A 17,882-nucleotide genomic window follows, 5' to 3' on the forward strand; every position below is an offset into this window, starting at 1 on the left:
CTGGAAGGTTCAGTTCCTTACCACAGCAGCATGAACACCCACACATGCCTGAGAAAGGACTACAAGTCAATGCCAGAATTTAGCCTGCTGCTGTTGGTTCCTGCACCTTGTCAGGATGTAATTAAGGTATCGTCAAGCTGAATAGGAAGATGAGACTTAAACCTAAAAATATCTCCAGTAATTATGGTTTAGATCTGGAAAGCAATGGATGGATTTTGATTTCTGAAAGAGACAATGCTGTTCCTGAAGATGGTTGAGTAATCATGGAGTGAAAGGTAAAATAAACAGCCTTGTAATTCCCTGTCTATGACATAGTGCTGAGGTGTGCAAGCAATCTCATGAGGGAGGAAAAAGGTCTTAGTACGTAGGTCTGGTGGTTTTAGGCAGAAAAATAGGGCTTTGCTATGTTTGCTAGCAAATGTAAAACTTCATTCAAACACAATAGAACAAAGCACCAGTTTCAGCTGTGCATGGTCACTATTCAGGAACACACATGGCTTTGTTTTAAAACAAGCCAACAAACAAAAATCTCCTTTGGGATTCAAGATTGTACTTCTGTATCTGCCTGTGTAAAAAGCCTTGCTGACTACTACTAGCCTGGGGAATAACCCTTCTTTCTGAGCTCCTGTAGGACTACACCATCACTCTTCAGTGAGGGCATGCTCTCATTCTCTGGACACTCTGAATACTGTATTGGATAAATGGGCCCTGACTAAGGGATAGAAAACGTCCCTGACACAGTGTCTGCACTATTGTTAGCAAGTTACCTAGAAGTAATCTAGTATCAAAGACTGATAAAAAAAAAATCTCTGTATTTCTACCTAAACATGCAAAGATACGTAGTGCCATATCTTTAAAAAGACTTGGGTGAAGAAAAGAATGAAACCACTCATAATATACTTTATTTCAAGTGAAAACTGCTGTAATTTATTTAATCAAAATACACCTTGCCAAAGATTTTTCCTTCCTGCATATGTTATCATTCAGTTTGAATTAATTTGTGGTAGCTGTTTCCTGGATGTTTTTGTTCCATCCCTTGAGTAAGCAATGGCATTTATCTAACAATATGGTGAGATGATTCAAGGAAGACTTGGCTAGAAAAACTAATTTCTTAATTTCATAGTTACTTTTCTCTCTGAATTGATTTACTGCACATTTGTACAAATGCCAGGGCAGTAAACGAGATGAAGCAGGAGCTGGAGGAGGAGGTGAGACCTAAGAAGCCCTGATTTCACCAGCTCAAATTAGTGCATAAGGGCATCCTTAACCTCCTCCTGAAGTTATTTGAAAGCTTGATGGCTAAACTGCAATGAAAGTGAAAATGCTGAAATACCTGGTTAGGACAGCAAAGCCATGTGGTTGCAAGGCAAGCAGCCAGCTCTGAAAATCCAGCCATTGTGATAGTAAAAGGACATTCCTCACTATGTCAGTTAACAGAGACACCACAGGCCATGTGCTCCATCATCACATCACCTGTTTGCTTTGGTAACAATCTGGTTTCTCTCTCACTTGTCACTCACTAAGGTAAGCATTGCTTCCTCTCTTTGCAAAGTTTGTCTCCTAGGCTGGGTATGTTCTCCTGCACTAAACTAAGCAATTTAACTAACCCTAAACTGTAATTCTTTCTCCTTCTGTGCTGCAGATGGATGAGGGTTTTTCCATGTGGCATTAACCCACTCAGTGGCTGCTGCTGCCTCCACTGTCCCACTCCCCCAATCATGCTGTCCTCCACTTTGTGCTTCCACCATCATCATCAGACCACTCTGCAAAAGGTGCCAATGGCACAGGGGCACAGAAGAGCAGCCAACAATTAGACAAGAGGGTGTTTAACCATGGCTGAATTTGACTGAAGTTTGGGCTGCTGTCCTTGTCCTTTCCCTCTGCTCTGACCATGTGGGCTGGATCTAACCCACATCCAACTGCCTGTGTCTATGCAAACAGCCTGCTTTACTTACATCCCTCTGAGGAGCATTCTGGAGTAAGCATTTTTGTAGTTACAGAGTAGGAGCACTTGCAAATGGAAAAGCTGCTGGACTATTTCAAGAATGTTTCAAAACCTTTAACACCTTATTGAAACTGCTGTCTCATCCATCTGCCTGCAAATCCAGTTTTTTCCTGAGCTTTAAGGAGATATAAAACAATTTAAAATGAGCCCTTGTCACATCCCGACTCTTTAAAAAAAATATTATCTAGCTAAAGTAAGAAATGAGCACTGCTTCTAGGTGATTTGTTTTAATTGAAAGGCAGGTATTTTCCACCTTCCACACTGCCATTTAGGGGTGTAGTTTCTGCTTTTCCAAGATATTTGCCAGGAAGTTTACAGGATTTCTGCCAGTCTGGAAATCCACTGCCCCTCTCACAAAGGCACACTGCTTGGGAAGGAGAGGTTCCACCTGCCTGCACCAGTGCTTCTCAAGGACAGTTCTCTGCTAGGCTGTGTGGAGTGGGAGTGTCTTTCTCCCAGCCTGTCTGTGTTGGGACAGGATGGGTGTGCAAAGAGCAGTGGGGTGTGATGATTTTATGGTGAGGTCATTTGAGCCTTGCTATGTTTTGAGAGAATTTTTTTTTCAGTGTAAATATAATTTCTAATGGCTTTTTGCTGGCCTGGAGCATGAAAGTCAGAGAATATCTTGAAAATTCACTTATAAGCATCTTGAACCAAATGAATGCCAAATATCTTGTAGGACTATACCACAATTTTTTTTCTTCATTTAGTTTTGTTTCCTGCTCTTTTCCTAAATAATAGTTTAATGACTATGTTCATGAAGAATTCCTAAAAGAAAATTAAGATACATCTTTAGCAGGGTGGCAATACCCCCTTAAACATGGAGACACTGTAGAAGCATTGCAAAGAAAAGTGTTAAATCTTAGCAACTGCTAAGATAAAGTCATCATTGACATTTCTGTGTGCAAGATAAAGAGACTGTGCTTTAGGAGAGTCCAATGCTAGAAGAGAACTATAAGTCATCTAATTAAGCAAGAATTTAGATTTCTTAACTTGTACTAACATAAGCCAACCACAAATATTCAGCACTGGTAATTAATCTAGATCTAGATATTTGGAGGGAAATTAGGGACAAAGTATCTATTAGTTTTCTCTTTTCCAATAAGGTCTTCATCAAAGCATGTCAAAAGCACGAAACATTTGTTATAGGTCCAGAGAAAGAAAGCTGGCAATACTGGAGTAAGAAAAAGTATCCATTTTTATGTGAAACTACTTTTATGAGGTCACTCCACAGCGTAAGAAGAATGTCACATTACAGAAATTTTAATTGCATTTATACATCACTATGTGGATCTTATGCCTTTTATGTCTCACAAATTCATGTATTTTATTCTATTAGGTGGATTTTGATTATGTTCTCATTCAGTAGAAACAAACAAAACAAGACATCCACAATTAAACTACTTGCAAAATACTACCTGATTATATTAACAGGAAACTATGCACCCTAATCTCAGTGGTAAACTGCTGCTAAACAGTACCACTGTTAACTGAAGTAAGTTTAATGAAATGTTAACCAATTAGACAAATATCCTCCAGAGAGAAAAAAAAACCACTTATAATATTAGTGTAGAGGAAAAAGCTCTTTAAGGTACTTTAATCTTTTAAAGCAGACAGCATGGCAAAATCAGAAAATGCTGCCTGAAATAAGGAGGGTAGCATGGCATAATCTTCCTACAACAACTTATCTTTGCTTGGTATGCCCAGCCTATCAGAGATAAATATAAGATTCTATGAAAAATTAAGCAAAAAGTCAAAGCTCAACAGGTAAAAAAGCAAGCCAGAATTAATTCTTATATTATTATTTGAGGTAGTAATTTCCTCTGAGAAAATAAGCCTAATTTTTAGGATATTAAATACTAAATAGTAAAATTAAGTGCCTGTAGTCAATATGTTTTACATTAAAAGTAATCCCTTCCTATATGAAAAAACGAGGATACCACTGGTTATCTGCCTGAGGAACCTGCTCTGGTTAAGGATGTGTTCAGGTTCTCACCTTGAAGGGTTGCTCACTTGGGACTAGGTGCTGTATTTTGCTCACTCTGTCTTGTGGAAACTGATAGAGCAGTGCTGAGTGTGACTGAATTAAGCCCAATAACCTCTGGCCATATTCCTAAATCTCAGGGCTGCAGTGACACTGCTGTGTCCCTCCTGTTGCTCTCAGGCACTCTGTGTCACCCCGGGCAGGACATGAAGGCTCCATGGATGGAGATTGAATTTCCTGGCAGCTCCAGCCTGGGCTCATCAGCTGGAGCTGAATTCCCTGTCCCTGAGGGAATCCCAGCAGGCTCCATGAGAGCCCTCAGCTGGTCTTTAGGCTGTGTGCAGCACAAGCAGTGCTGGAAACCTGTTACCTGAGATAAAGCTGATCCTTCCTAAAGCCCTTCTTTGCTCACTGAGACCAGGGAATAGCATTCCAATAGGATTCTGGGGAAAGATCTGCTCTTCTCAGTCCTCCACCAAGTAAAAAACTATTAAAAACATAGCCATGTATTTCCATCTAGTTTCATGTAGATAGTTTATAAAGCAACATAACTCGTATTTCTTCATGCACATTGTTAAACAAAAGCTGATCTTAATCGCATTATAACCCACAATAATGAGACTGAAATTTAATTTCAAGTGCAAAATAATTCTGTATGAGCTCTTCAGCAGCTTCCTTTCATCTAACATGGAAAGAGCTTTTTCTCTTTAATTGTGTCTCTCTGCCTTCAGGAACATTGAGCAGCCTTTTAAACATCTGCTCTTTCCAACCTGCCACTTAACAAGTTATGGTTCAGAATAATTTTCTCTATGGCTTATTTTTCTCTCTTGTGAGTTGCAGATTATGAACATAAAAAAATACAGAGAGCCACCAAAGTCTGAAAGCCAAATATGGGGAAACCTCTGCAGCAGTCCTTATTAATGTGCTCTGCATAGAAATCTGTATTTTTAGTTTGTAAGTTTGCTTTTAAAAGAAAGCCGGAAATTACAGACTATTTTTGGTTTCACTGTTGTCAGCTCCACAGCCTATCCAAATAACTCTCAAGGAGGAGATGGCAGTGAGTACTTACTGAGGCACAGTTGCTTTCTGACTTGTCTTCTAGAAAGCCAATTTGGCATGGTGTCCTCTGATTCTGCAGCCAGTAGTCTGTTGATTCTAGCAGACTGTTACTGCAGAGAATCTGTTAAAACAGTTAAAAATAGTTAAAATAATTACAGATTTTTCTGAACCCTATTGTACTTTGTTAGCTGGAACCCTATTGTTGTAACTCAATGGAAATTTTGTTGACAAAATTGGGAGAAATGGGTTGGGGGGGAAAGATGGACAAGACAGACCTATTGGTTTGGACCTGTCCAGTTACTGCACCTTTAGTCAAATCACTTATATATCCCCTGAAGTGTGAACCTATTTTCTTCCAGAACTGAGAGTCCTTGGGGGCAGACACTTGAAGGAAATGCCCAAACCCAGTATTTTTATTGAAAAATATTGCTATTAGTTTTGTTCTGCATTAAAGTGATAAACAGACATACTAGGAAAACGAATTATTCGATTACACCAGAGTACACCAACTTGCAGCCTTTATGACTGACTGTATCTCTCCCCACAGTAGATCAGTACTACTCATTCTGCCAGCAGCCTCATTTCTGGGACTTCCAAGGCTCCAAACTCCTTCTTCTTAAACAAGTTTTTCTGTTTTCTGAGAAGCTGAATATTTTGCACCTTCTGTGATGAGTCCTGAGGTCAGTCAGCACCCTGAGACCAAAACCTTGTGTTTAATTTCTGCGTTGACTCAGCCCTACAGCTTAGATTAAACTGAATTCTTTACTTTCTGCCTCTCTACTAATATTCTACCATGAAAAAGAGGGACCATAAGTATCTTTAAAACAGCTAGGGAACAGCAGGAAGAATATTGCTGCACCATTGGTGCTACTTCCAGAACATTTCCTATGGCTTATCATCTTCACTAGGCAGCAATGTTAAGAGGTGTGTTTGTGAAATAGATGTATATTTTATTTGTACTTCTTGCAATTCTTGACTACCTGGAAATAGCCTCTATGCTAATTTTTGGACTTTAAGTAATTATATTTAAAAATAGAAATTTGTTGCTATACCTAGGGAAAGAAAATCTATCTACAGTACTTTCCTTTACCTGACTGCATGTTTTGTATTGACAGACATTTGTCCTACTTCAAGAACACTTGATCTCTAAGCCTAGATGCCTTCTTTAGGAAGGGAAATGAGAGTAACTTGTGAGTCCTTCTCATTTCTCAGGGAAGATGAATGACTGTGGAAAGCTCATCTGGCCAGTTGACACAGTTTTCTAATCCTTAGGGCCATCCAGAAGTAAGCTTATTACCACCCACAGAATAACTCCCACTCTAATTTTTATCTTTCTGGTAGAAAGTGAGTTGCACAGTTAGTATTTCACTCCCTGTATTATACTGTTATTGATTTCTGAATAAAAGTCAGCAGGAGAGCGACGAGGAGGTAATGGGGAACACCACAGGCCCTGAGCTTGGCCTGCTTCATTCCCCTTTTTTGGTGCCCTCCATGGAGACTTCCCACCTTTGTGGTTGTTTCTCAGTACACCAGCCCTGCTATGGGTTTTCTTCCAATGAGCTTTAAAATAAAAATTCAAGGTTCACTAAATACTCATGGGAAGTGACTTTCTTCTGAGAATGCCAAAGGCTCATGAATACTTCACAAGCTTCTTCTTGGGGGCTGCTAGCTAATCTTGTTTACCAGTGCAACAACTCTGCACTCAATAAATTTTATAACCTCCCATCTCAGTGCAAAAAGATTCCTGCCATCATAACTAACTCCAAGACTAGACAGGGAAAATAATACTCTCCATATCCCACAGAAACAATTTCCTGTTAGTGTAATCAACTGTTGTGTGGGTTTGGGTTTTTGGTTGTTTGTTTTTTTTTTTTTGAGGAAATCTTGAAGCATTATGAACTGGTTGGTAAAATGTAGAATTAAGCATTGTTTTCCTCTTTCTGAAAAATTACCATTCTCTGAGGCTTTGTGAAGACAACATAGAATAGAACATACAAAACCACACATAAACATATATATATATGATTTCAGATTTAATTAGACTCTAGACATTCTCATCCTCAAGGGCTGAAGTTCTAATAACCTGTTAAAACATTATTTTGCATACATAGGAAACTTAAAGCTCAAAAAGCTTTTGCTGCAACAAGCAATCTTGTTTAATTCCCTTAAAGGTCACAGTGAATTTTTCTTCAACCTTAATCACTTTAGATCTTTCTTTCCCAAAACTCAGTTTCTGAGAAACTGTGATAGGCAGAAATTTATCATGCCAAAACAAGCTGCAGATATCTTTGGTGCTGCTCATCTTTGTCTCAGAAGGACTTTGTCTCATTTCAGACCAGCTCAATCATAGCAAATGTATATTGTACATGACAAACCCATGAAATGAGCTGGGCAGACCACACTTCACCTACTTTGTCTCCTGTGGGATGTTAAATGACCCTTGATACCTTTAATTTTCTTTCAGAGACTTTTTATCAGGAAGCAAATACTGGTAAAGACAAATGTTTTGGTCTGGTCAGGTCAGGTCATGGTTGCCAAGCTTGAGTCACTCCAGGGTGGTTTATGAGTTCCAAGGCTTTACATTGCATTTAATTTTTTGTATGCAGCTTTTCATAACAGACTGCAAAGTCAAGGGTACAAATTACTACATGGAAGTTTTGGACAGCACGTGATTTCTAAGTAACCTCAAGTAGAGAAGTTGGCAGAGGTCAGCTGGTCAGATCTAAGGAACAGAGGCTGGCTCAAAGTAATTTGGAAAGGCTCCAGAAACGCTCCAAAAAGACAGTGCTGTGTGGATGGGGGAATGCAGGAACGCGTGCCAGAGGTGTCCTTGCCCATGGTCTGGTTTTACACAGGTCTGAGTGGTGTCAGGAGAGGGAGATGACATTTGAGCCAGTGGTGGCCGGAGTGAAGGGTAAACCTTGGATCAGTTTAAACTCCATCTTATGAAACACAAATTCTTGCATTAGGACCAGATAGACATGATATGGCTCAGAGCTTTCCCCTTGGTACTTCTGTGGAGGAAGGATAATTTGGGCTACCCTGCAATGCTGAAAACAGGTAGGGTTACACACACCTGCTGTGCAAAAACGTATCTCTAGAAGTCATGTGAACTTTTGGGCATATTTCTTTGGTAATAGACAGTATTGTTGTCATCAAAGGCACACATATGGTAAGAATAAATGAAATATATCCTACAGCCTCTTGCTATTGTAAGGCACTTCTCCCTGTGAAATAGGTTCATGTGTTTAGACAAAGTGGGAGTTTGCACATGCATGAAAACTTGATTGGATATTCATGCTTTTAAAAGAACATACGAAATCCTTATAGTAAAATAATATATGACTGCAATGATCAAAAGTGTATAAGCTTGAAGGAGTTGATGTAAACTAACAGAGCTAGTTAATTAATCAAAAGCAATGTGAGAACGGGTACTCTTTGTATCTCTACCAGCATATTACCACTGCCATTCTTGCATTTAAGCATTTTTTTCAAAATATACTGAGGTGACCTGTACCAAAGGACAAGAAAACGAACCCTCTTCTCCTTCAGCTGGCAGTCTGCAGTCATGCTCTTTAAGGCAAACAGTATCAAAATTTCATCCTCCTTGCCAAAATTTCATCCTCCTGTCTTGTACTTATCTTCATTCTTATCTAATTAAGACAAGTGCAGGGCCAATCCCACTGACACATTGTTAGAATTTTTCCTATCAGCTGAAAACTGAAAGCAGAATTTGATTCATTGACCACACTCATGTGACAGCTGCACACACTATACTGCTGTATATCTGGTTTGGAGCAGGATCATCACACTCAGAAAATAATTCAGGATGAATCTGCATCATGCACTAAATGTGAAATCAGCAGTAATTCATGGTTCTAAAAAAAAGTTTTCCACTCTCATCTAGAGACTCAGCCGTCAGCATTACTCAGTGTGTTGTGAATCAATGAACTAAATCAGCCTCTAGCAGAGTGTGGATTAGAAAAGTCACTCTTTCCCAGAGGAAAATACTGCATATGAGTTTAGTGTAACAGCTTCCTGCTCCCTGATTTAGATCAGAAGACATTAAAATACAGTAAATATCGAAAACCGAGACAGCATTAAAAAGGCTCTGCTCCACAAATGAAACATCCGCGTCTTCGTGACTGAACATCTTAATTGCTTTGGTTAATTACTACTCATCAAAAAAGATAGGAAAGTGGGATATACAGAATAAAATGAGATATCAAGGGGCACATCTCCTGCATTCATTTAGGTTGGTCTGTGTAGTAACAGGCTACATCTCATATGGTTCCTGACAGGAGCCATTCATGCCAAATATAACTACTCAAACCTGCAAGTCAACTGTTTAAACTGTTCCCTTGCAGCAGTAGCCCACAGTGTTTCACTCCACCACCAATTACTGCAAATCTAACTGCAAAATCACCTAACACAGGCTGAAAGAGAACTCTTCATCCTTTTCCACACACACACAAAAGGTAAACTTTCTGTGACAATAGTGTAAAGAAGCCAAAAACTGCTGTTTGTCAGAAGTGTTGTCAGAAGTTAATAACTTTTCTTTTAGTGTGCTGACAGTCATAAAATTGACTTGTTTTACAATGAACAGCTCATGTGATACAGGCTACCCTTTATAAGAGACTGATATTTGTGAATGTGACCAAGCAGGAGCCCTTTTTGTAAACGTAGTGGTGGCACTTAGTGTTGTGCCACTCTCCTTCACTCTTATATAAAGTAAACAACTCTGAGATTAAATGAAAATTTAAAATGTTTTCCCACACTGTAGATTTTCTGTCTATATGAGGATTCCAATTACAGTCAGCAGTATTTTTAATAACTAAGTGTTATTTTGCAAATGAACCCTTCGATCAAATGAAATATTGACATTTTATCTTTTAGCCATGTTGGGGTGAGGAAGAAAAGCCCAGTCCCAGCATACACATCTGTCTTATCAAGTTGTCTTTTTATATCAATGATATTATATCTAACAAATTTTCTGTGCAAGGTTTTCAGTATAAGGAAAAATCTTTAGCATCTACATGTTTTATCCTTCACTCTTCTTACAGAAAACAAACAACAAACTCCAAGCCCAAAATGAAAGCATTATTAAAAGACAGAATTATGAGAAGCCTGAATGAACTGTGAAAGTTTAAAATGAATGCTATCTTTTCAGCTCTTGAATTATGCCTGTGGGAGACAGTAGAGCTCTGAGGTTTATTGCAGAGTGAGAGGTGAAAGGCAGCCTGTCCTCCTCAATAGTCTCTGGTAGTGCCCCCTTCCCTCAGACTGTGCTGCCAAAACAAGCTCCTAGGAAGGAGGAATAAAAGGTCTTCACCTTTTGTTAACAGTTGTTCTGAAATTAGCTACATGCATAAATGACATTCAACCCCTCCTAATGACATACATGTGCACTTCCCCCCCCCCACATGCTCTAAATTAAATTAATAATAGCATATAAATCTGGTTTTAGGAAACAATAATAGCAGCCTATACCACCTCTTGTTGTAGAAACGATTCCAATCAAAGTTTTTTCATGAAGGACCCTCCATTGCATTGATCTGAAGAAGCAAAGCTCTATCTGGGTCCCAGAAACTTGTCATTTATTGAAGAGTAGTCCTGAAGGTATTCATGCTATGCATGGCTTTTATTTCATATCATGAAATGTCAGATAATGAGGTAAATCAGAAATTTTCAATGGGAGTTTACCTCCCATATATGTATAAGGTATTTTGGGACCAGACAAGTATAGACCAGGCAGACAAAACTTGCAAGATACCATAAGAGAACCACTACGTTACTTTTCTGTATCAAACCTTTTCTAAGTATCACTTAAATTTTGTATTTCTCACTAAAGCTGAAAGCTAAAAAGCAAAGCTATATATATACTGGACTTTGAATATAGCATAAACTTAAAAGTTACCTTCTTACATGCTGTGACAGAGCTTCCCAAACTGCTTGCAGAACTGTCTGTGCTGCTGCCTTGGCGCTCTGGGACTTCATGCATCAGTGGAGATTCAAAGTTGCTGAAGAACAAAAAAGAAACAAGCCCCCAAAAACCTTTCCGGTGACTCAGTCACATAAATAACTCAAGTTATACCAAAACACAGGTCAGTAAAGAGATGTAACTTAGAATACTAGATGCTGTCTGTACTCTCCTAGCTGATGTTACTTACTAGTCTGTTTATTGCTAATTTTCCCTTTTTGGAAGACTATCCTGAGCTACACACTTTGGATATAAAATAGCAGACTGATGTCTCTTGAAGACTAGAGGAAAGCATAAACTGCCTACAACCAGACCTGTCTGTCTTGAATGCCACTGTAAAAAGTGCTACTAGCTTGTTTTCAGAAGCAGGCAGCTTGGAGCAGCAAATTAAATACTTGCTGCAATAATTCCGCTTGGTAAACAACAGAAATATTTGCTGCATTTTTACCTGCCAGGATGGAAGAAAAGGGGTAGTGATTACAAAGTAAAAAACACAACAGGAGAGGCAGAATTCTGTAATCCAGATAGAACAGCTCAGTACACTGTAGGTTTGGGGCTAAGCTAAGTCATGCACATATTCTGTTTTGTGATTCAGTGGTACACAATAAACATGTTTACTTTGGAACTGTGCAGATGTGAAGTACAAAACCATAAAACCAAGTTCCCCCAGCCAAATTATTTGCATACACAGCAAGCACCAATCCTCATACTTTTCTTTTGGAATAGTTTAGGCCAGTCTTCAAAGATTTTCCATTGTTTAATAATCACATTGGTCCAAGATTAATGAAGCTTCTCCTTCTCCTTCTGGTCATGACATGATCACAATTAAAGGCCACATGTCCTACAGGACTATTTATACAGGAACATACTAGGGCAAAAGTATCCTACATGATCATGTTCTGCTTCCCAGACTGGGTCTTTGGAGTGCTTTTAACTATTGCAAGTCCTCTGTGAGAATATGTAGAACATGTTGTGATGGACCATGAAGAGTGACCAGGTTACCATGGCTTGAGTAATAATCCCTCATTGGTTCCCATGGGATAACAGACTGTCCTGCGATGCTCAAACCTAAAGTGCATTTTCCTCAGTCACCTTTACTGGAGTGTAAACCAGTAGGTTAAGAGGAGGCCACTCACTTTTCCTGAAATCCAGAGCCAAGCATGACTAAGGCTACCTTTCCCTCAAAGATTCATGTACCTTTTACCTGATACTGCTTAGGACTAGCCATGAATATATGCATTCCCACTGGTAAGAAACTTTGTCAATGAGAATTCTGCTGACGTGTGTGGTGCTATTCCATAATAATTTTAAAAAGTATCTAGATGTGCTGGAATTAGAAGAGTGAATAAAAAAATATAATACTAATTTAGGACTTGTTAATTGCTAGCTGGGGGGAAGTTTCATGAATCACATGGGAGGACTGAATATAGATGCACAAGAGAGACAAGAGGGTTAATTGACTTCACTTGGAAAGTGTGTTACCACTTAATACTCTGGAAGCATCATTTGTATTTAGAAAGAAGACTTTTGCCTGTTTACAAAACTCTGCTTCATTGTTCAGATGATACAGATACACTAATATTTCTGAGCAGTAATTTCTCTGGCATTTGACACAGCAAAATAGCATTTTATAGCTCTTATACTGAGTTCTTTAACAGAATGAGGGAAATTAAACACATGAATTCTGGCTTTCTATCTCCATCTAAAGTGTGAACCTCATATTCAGAGGGTCAAATCTTATATAAGTTAAGTATCCTCCATGATAAGTCCACATTGAGATGCAGCCTTTGGATGAGGTAAAACTCACCGCTCCTAGCAGAAGCTGTGCACTGCCTCTTTTTATAAAATGCACCACCTCTGCAATCTAACAGAAAATTGCAGATCAAGGCTGACCTCCAGGCTGAACTACAAGGCCTGTTGTACTCTTTTCTCCTGCTCTTCACTGAGAGGAAGGCTGAGGGCCCTGCCACAGGGAGCTGAGGGCTCCTAATGACTATTGGCTCTCAGCTCCACTGTGTGCAGGGAATTGAACTTCAGTGCCTGAAGCGTTGCTGAGTCTAACATCAACAAAGATAACAATTTGACAACTACCTGAAAGCCTTCTTTGGAACTTAATTAAACAGTACAAATAGAATATCGCATTAAAGCATAGCTGAAAAATGTGGTTGAAGAGTTGTATTCTGGAGTATAAACAAATCTGTGCTATCTCTAGACAGTATTTCAGCAAGGGGTAGCACATGACATGGCCCATACAAAGTAAAGCTCTCCTCCAAGTCATGCGGAAAGTGAAATGATCTGTAAAAGCCTCTTAATCCTGTAAAATCTGTGTTCTTTTCAAAATAAGCCCACTTTTCATTTGAAAATGTAGAAAACCCTGTCAAAAGCACATGATGATTGAAATAAATGTAAAATGCCATTAAATATTTTAAATGAGACTAGGCTCCCACTCATACTAAAGTTCAGACAGGAAACCCAATTGCCTTTGGTGTTCCCAAGATTTGGTCAACCTAAATCCTCTTGTCACCTATCCCAGTCCTCAGAGTAGTGTTTCACATCCAGCTGATAACTTGGAGCACAGGAAGAATCAGCAACTGTGTTTCACAGGACAAGGGACGATGCATTTACAAGTATCTCTAACACTTTCAGAGCTTCTTTTTTAGGTTCACATCTCTTGTTCTGTAACTGCTGAGCAGAACCCCTGTTCTCAGGCTGCACTGCAGTCCAACTCCTGAATTGTGCCAGGGACAGGAGCTCTGGGCTCCCACTGCTTGCAAACAGCTTCAACCAGTCAGGGTTCAGTCACTGAAATGCAGAAAATTTTTAACAAAGAAGTGTCGAAATAGGAGAGCTACATTCAGTTTTAGACTCCACAGCCTTTTCCTTATTGAGTTTATGGCTACACAATTTCTAGAAGAAGCACAGGGAAACCCCCCTGGCCACTCTTGCTGGTCAGTCAGGTACATGACTAGGTGTGACACAAAGGAGATTTGCAGCAATGCATGCCAGCTGATGGGAAAATGAGCACTCAGCTGTGCTGCTGCAGGCTGGGAATTCAGCACCACAAAAGTGACTCTTCTGTAACTCAGGAAGTGCAGTGTATGAGGTCCTGCATAGATACTTGCAGGGGCACAGGTCTTTCTTCCAACACGGAACATGGATTTGGCTTTTCAACGTCTCTTTTTCAATTATCTCAACTCTCAGCACCTTTTCTAAGCTTTCATTTTCAACAGGTGTTTTCTCAAGAGACCCTCCTCAGGCCATACAGCTCTGCCACCCTCGCTCTGTAGCAAAGGCAGTAATATAAACCTATTTTTCACTAACTCTCCAGGGAAAAAATATTCTGGCTTTGAAAAGCTTCTGCTCTCATTAGTTCCTCAATAGCAGGAAGCAGAATGAAACTCTTGCAGAGCTGCAGCCAGCTCATCATCAAGTGATAGCTCTGCATTCACATACTATGCTGGTTACTTCATATTAAGAGCTTACACCAAGTGCTGGACTTTCAAGACATCTGGCACAGATTGGAGCCTTTTCACTACAAGATAAAGAAAGCTGTTAGAGTTTTTAGGTCTCAGTTCTCAAGTTTTCTTGGCTCCCTTGTTTATTATGTGATGGAGAATGCTGATCTGTGTTAGATGTGCTCATCTGACTTGCAGGTACCCCAAAAAGCCACAGGCAAAGCAAAAAATCTCTGCTAAGGAATGGCTCATTTTGAGAGTTTTCTTTTGATGTGAAAGATCCTAACCTATAATTCAGCTTTTGAAACTGAAGTTGGGAACCTGGACCTAAGACTTGGTGTTAAGTGCATAATTTTCACTTTGGTATTTACATTAACAGAGAAGTCTCCACACTCATTTGCCACCAGGTGCTGTCTTACTGATTCATGAATTGTAACTGATAACTTTTTTTTTCCTACAAGCTATATGCACTCACAAAGAATATAAACAAATTTCCTGGAAATTAGAGGTCTGTAGTAAATGGCTATGAGGTTTGTATCATTGACTGCAATAATAACACATGGTGTATTACTGTCCAAAATGCAAACGAATTGCTTCATCTTTCCTATGTTAAATAATTCAAAAACACTGACCTCGATGACTCAAGACTTAATCAAAGAACCCACAGCTGCTCCTAAAAATAATTATCTCCTTTGCAGATGTGGCAGATGGTGCTACATCAACTAAGATGAGGTAATTTAAAGAATTCCCCAGGTTATCACTAAAGAAAATTAATCTTGTGAAACTATCAGAAACTTCAATTTCCTACCATCTTGAACAAGCATAAACAGCTTCCCAAAACTTGCTGTTCAATAATCATTCCTAAGAAGCAATCTCAATAAATAGTGACCATTACTTATATATTTTTTGAATCAATCATATTACAGCCTGCTGCTTTTTCACTTTTCATTATGACTCCTAATCTTGGAATTTTGAACATAGAAAACATAATGAACCATGAAAAAAACAATCTTGAAGGAAGCAAAATGAATGAACACAGGGAGGTTTCTCAGTGCAATTAATGCCAAGCTATAGTGAGCCACATTTCTGTTGTTCTGCTAATATCTGTAGTGTACATCATGAACAACAAAAAAGGGATTAATCTCATTTTGAACTAAAAATATTAGAGAAGTGAAAGCAGAGCAAAATACCTTAGCATCTTCTTGCTTCTACCCTTCCAAATAAACCTGAAAGCTACTAAGAAACTGAGGAAGGCAGCCAGCTTAATCCAGACCCTAAGCAAGCAGTTTTGAAAGGCATGCAGTGTTCAATCAGCATCTCTTAACTTCAAAGCCTTTTGAAGTGGACAGACTAGTCATACTTTTTCCTCATTCTACCTTTCAAATATTACAGTTTTAAGATTTACCTTTGCAAGTAAACAGGTCAGCAAAGTCACTGGGAGCAAAATCTTTAGATGTAACAGCGTCAAAGTTACTATTCTAATCCATAAAAATGGTTTTTATTCAGTCTGGACAATGTGTATACTTCAATCAGAGCACAGATGGTTAGTCAAACAGATGCTCTATAAATATCTCAAACAAATGTCTTTCTGATTTTGTTATGGATTTGGAACTCAAGAACAGAATATAATCACTGGCAATATCAGGACTGCATCTTTTAAGGTATTAATACACTTTTTTCACTCTCCCATGGCTGGTATTGGCTTCATGGGAAACAAAAATACTGAATATTTCCCTTCACTGACTGTGCACTCTGACAGGTACAGGACTCAGTTTTACAGATGAGAACACTAAAAAGACTAGAAGTTTAAATGCTTTATACTCTGATTTCTCATTTCATAGTGTCTACTGGGTACTCTTGATTTACATTTCATTTTTATCAGTGATACAGCTGACAAAAGACCAAGTCTTTAGCTACATGCTGATGAAAAACAGATGCAGAGAAAGGATAATCCATGCTGGGGTACACTTCACAATGCCCAAAGAGCCCTGAATGACCTCCAAATTAAACCAGTAAATAAATCTGTAAGTCTCTGTAAGCAGTAGCAATCATCAGCCTTCTTTCAAATCATGTTTTTAAAATATTATCAAAGTACTGACAACAGTTTTACTGAAGAACAAATGTAAACAAAACTAACTACATTTTTTATGATCTACTTAGAAATATTCCTCCCTTCCTGAGTTTACTGATTGAATTACTAAGGCTAAAATAACTTTATGTACAAGTCTGACAAACTCCTCCACAGTCAATAGCTATGGCAGGATATATTCAGTTCAGAGAGCTGACAATCAAATCAAAGAGTTGGCACTCAGGAGCTGAACAACAGATGATTGGGCTGGTGGCTTTTGGTGGTCAGTAATTTACTGACAGAGTGTCAGCCCAATATAAAACTGATGGGCATCCTGCCTTTTCCCCACCTACCTCTGGATTTGACATGCCTTTGAGTCAATTCTAGACAGACCTTTGTTGGTAGAATGGCTACTTAATAAGGAAAACTTCCAGAAAGAAGTTCTGGAATTTTTCCTTATTATTTCCTTACTTCCAGCCTTGGACCCTAGTCAGAGGAAGCTACAGGAAAGAACAGGAGGAACTGTGAGATCTCTTCTAGTGGGAAATGCCCACAACAATTCACAGGTAACTGGAACTGCTGCTGAGTTCCTGAGGAGGAAGGTGTTTTAGAAGGTACAAAAAGATGACCTGGATCAACAGCTGGGGACCAGCAAGGTCTGCTGAAGAAGAAGGACTGACTTGGAGAAGATTAAGGACAGACCCTTAAATGCAGGGAAGGCTAAAGGACTTTACCTTATGGAGATGGACTGAAAGACAACTCAGACTGCTTTTCTGCCCCAAAAGCAAGGAGTTTGTACTCAGGTCTGGAGTGCCAGCCAGTGGGAAACTAAGGCTCTGCTGAGGGTTTGACTGCAGGAAAGATAAGAAATCTTGTTAAAGGAAGGATTCTTTGAGCAATTAGTCTGTACACACATAACTTAAATAAGCAGTGCTGATTGGGAAGATGATTTTAGAGAGATACAGGCATAGGTATCACAGAAACATCAGAACAAGACAGTTTCATTTCCTCTACAGCAAAGCAATAGAATTGCTACTATATAAGCCTACTAAGTCAGCAAAAACCAATATAAAATCTGAAAAATTCTTAAAAAGATGTCCCACAAAAAAATCCCTTATTCACCTAGCATATGTAGGTGTACTGTACAACATTACTGGTCCTTGTGCTGTGGAAAGGAGAACAAAAGAGGAAATAACTGTTTTTCCATTCAAGCAAAAAATGTTCATGACTGTGTATTTATTAAGAAATTTATACTATTTCTGCATTTTTGATGGCAATGCCTATTCTTAATATAGGATGTGTTGTTAGTGCAACACAATGTAATAGTTCAA

The 17,882-nt window shown here is 39.0% G+C and overlaps 1 protein-coding gene across 5 annotated transcripts in view; it reads right to left on the minus strand.

Annotated features, from left to right (window-relative positions):
- The window catches only part of SPHKAP (SPHK1 interactor, AKAP domain containing), a 64,451-nt gene that overhangs the window by 35,246 nt on the left and 11,323 nt on the right, over positions 1-17,882 (minus strand). For 4 of the 5 annotated variants that reach the window (XM_066556241.1, XM_066556240.1, XM_066556242.1 and 1 more), the window contains exons 2-3: positions 10,966-11,068; positions 5,059-5,169 (exon numbers count right to left, since the gene is read on the minus strand). In XM_066556241.1, coding sequence (XP_066412338.1) covers positions 5,059-5,169; positions 10,966-11,068 — 214 coding nt within the window. Of the gene's footprint in view, positions 1-5,058; positions 5,170-10,965; positions 11,069-17,285; positions 17,403-17,882 lie in introns of those variants that run through there. The other variant, XM_066556243.1, reaches the window with a different exon arrangement.

The sequence above is a fragment of the Molothrus aeneus genome, chromosome 10 (assembly GCF_037042795.1).
Source record: "Molothrus aeneus isolate 106 chromosome 10, BPBGC_Maene_1.0, whole genome shotgun sequence".
Lineage (NCBI taxonomy): Eukaryota > Metazoa > Chordata > Aves > Passeriformes > Icteridae > Molothrus > Molothrus aeneus.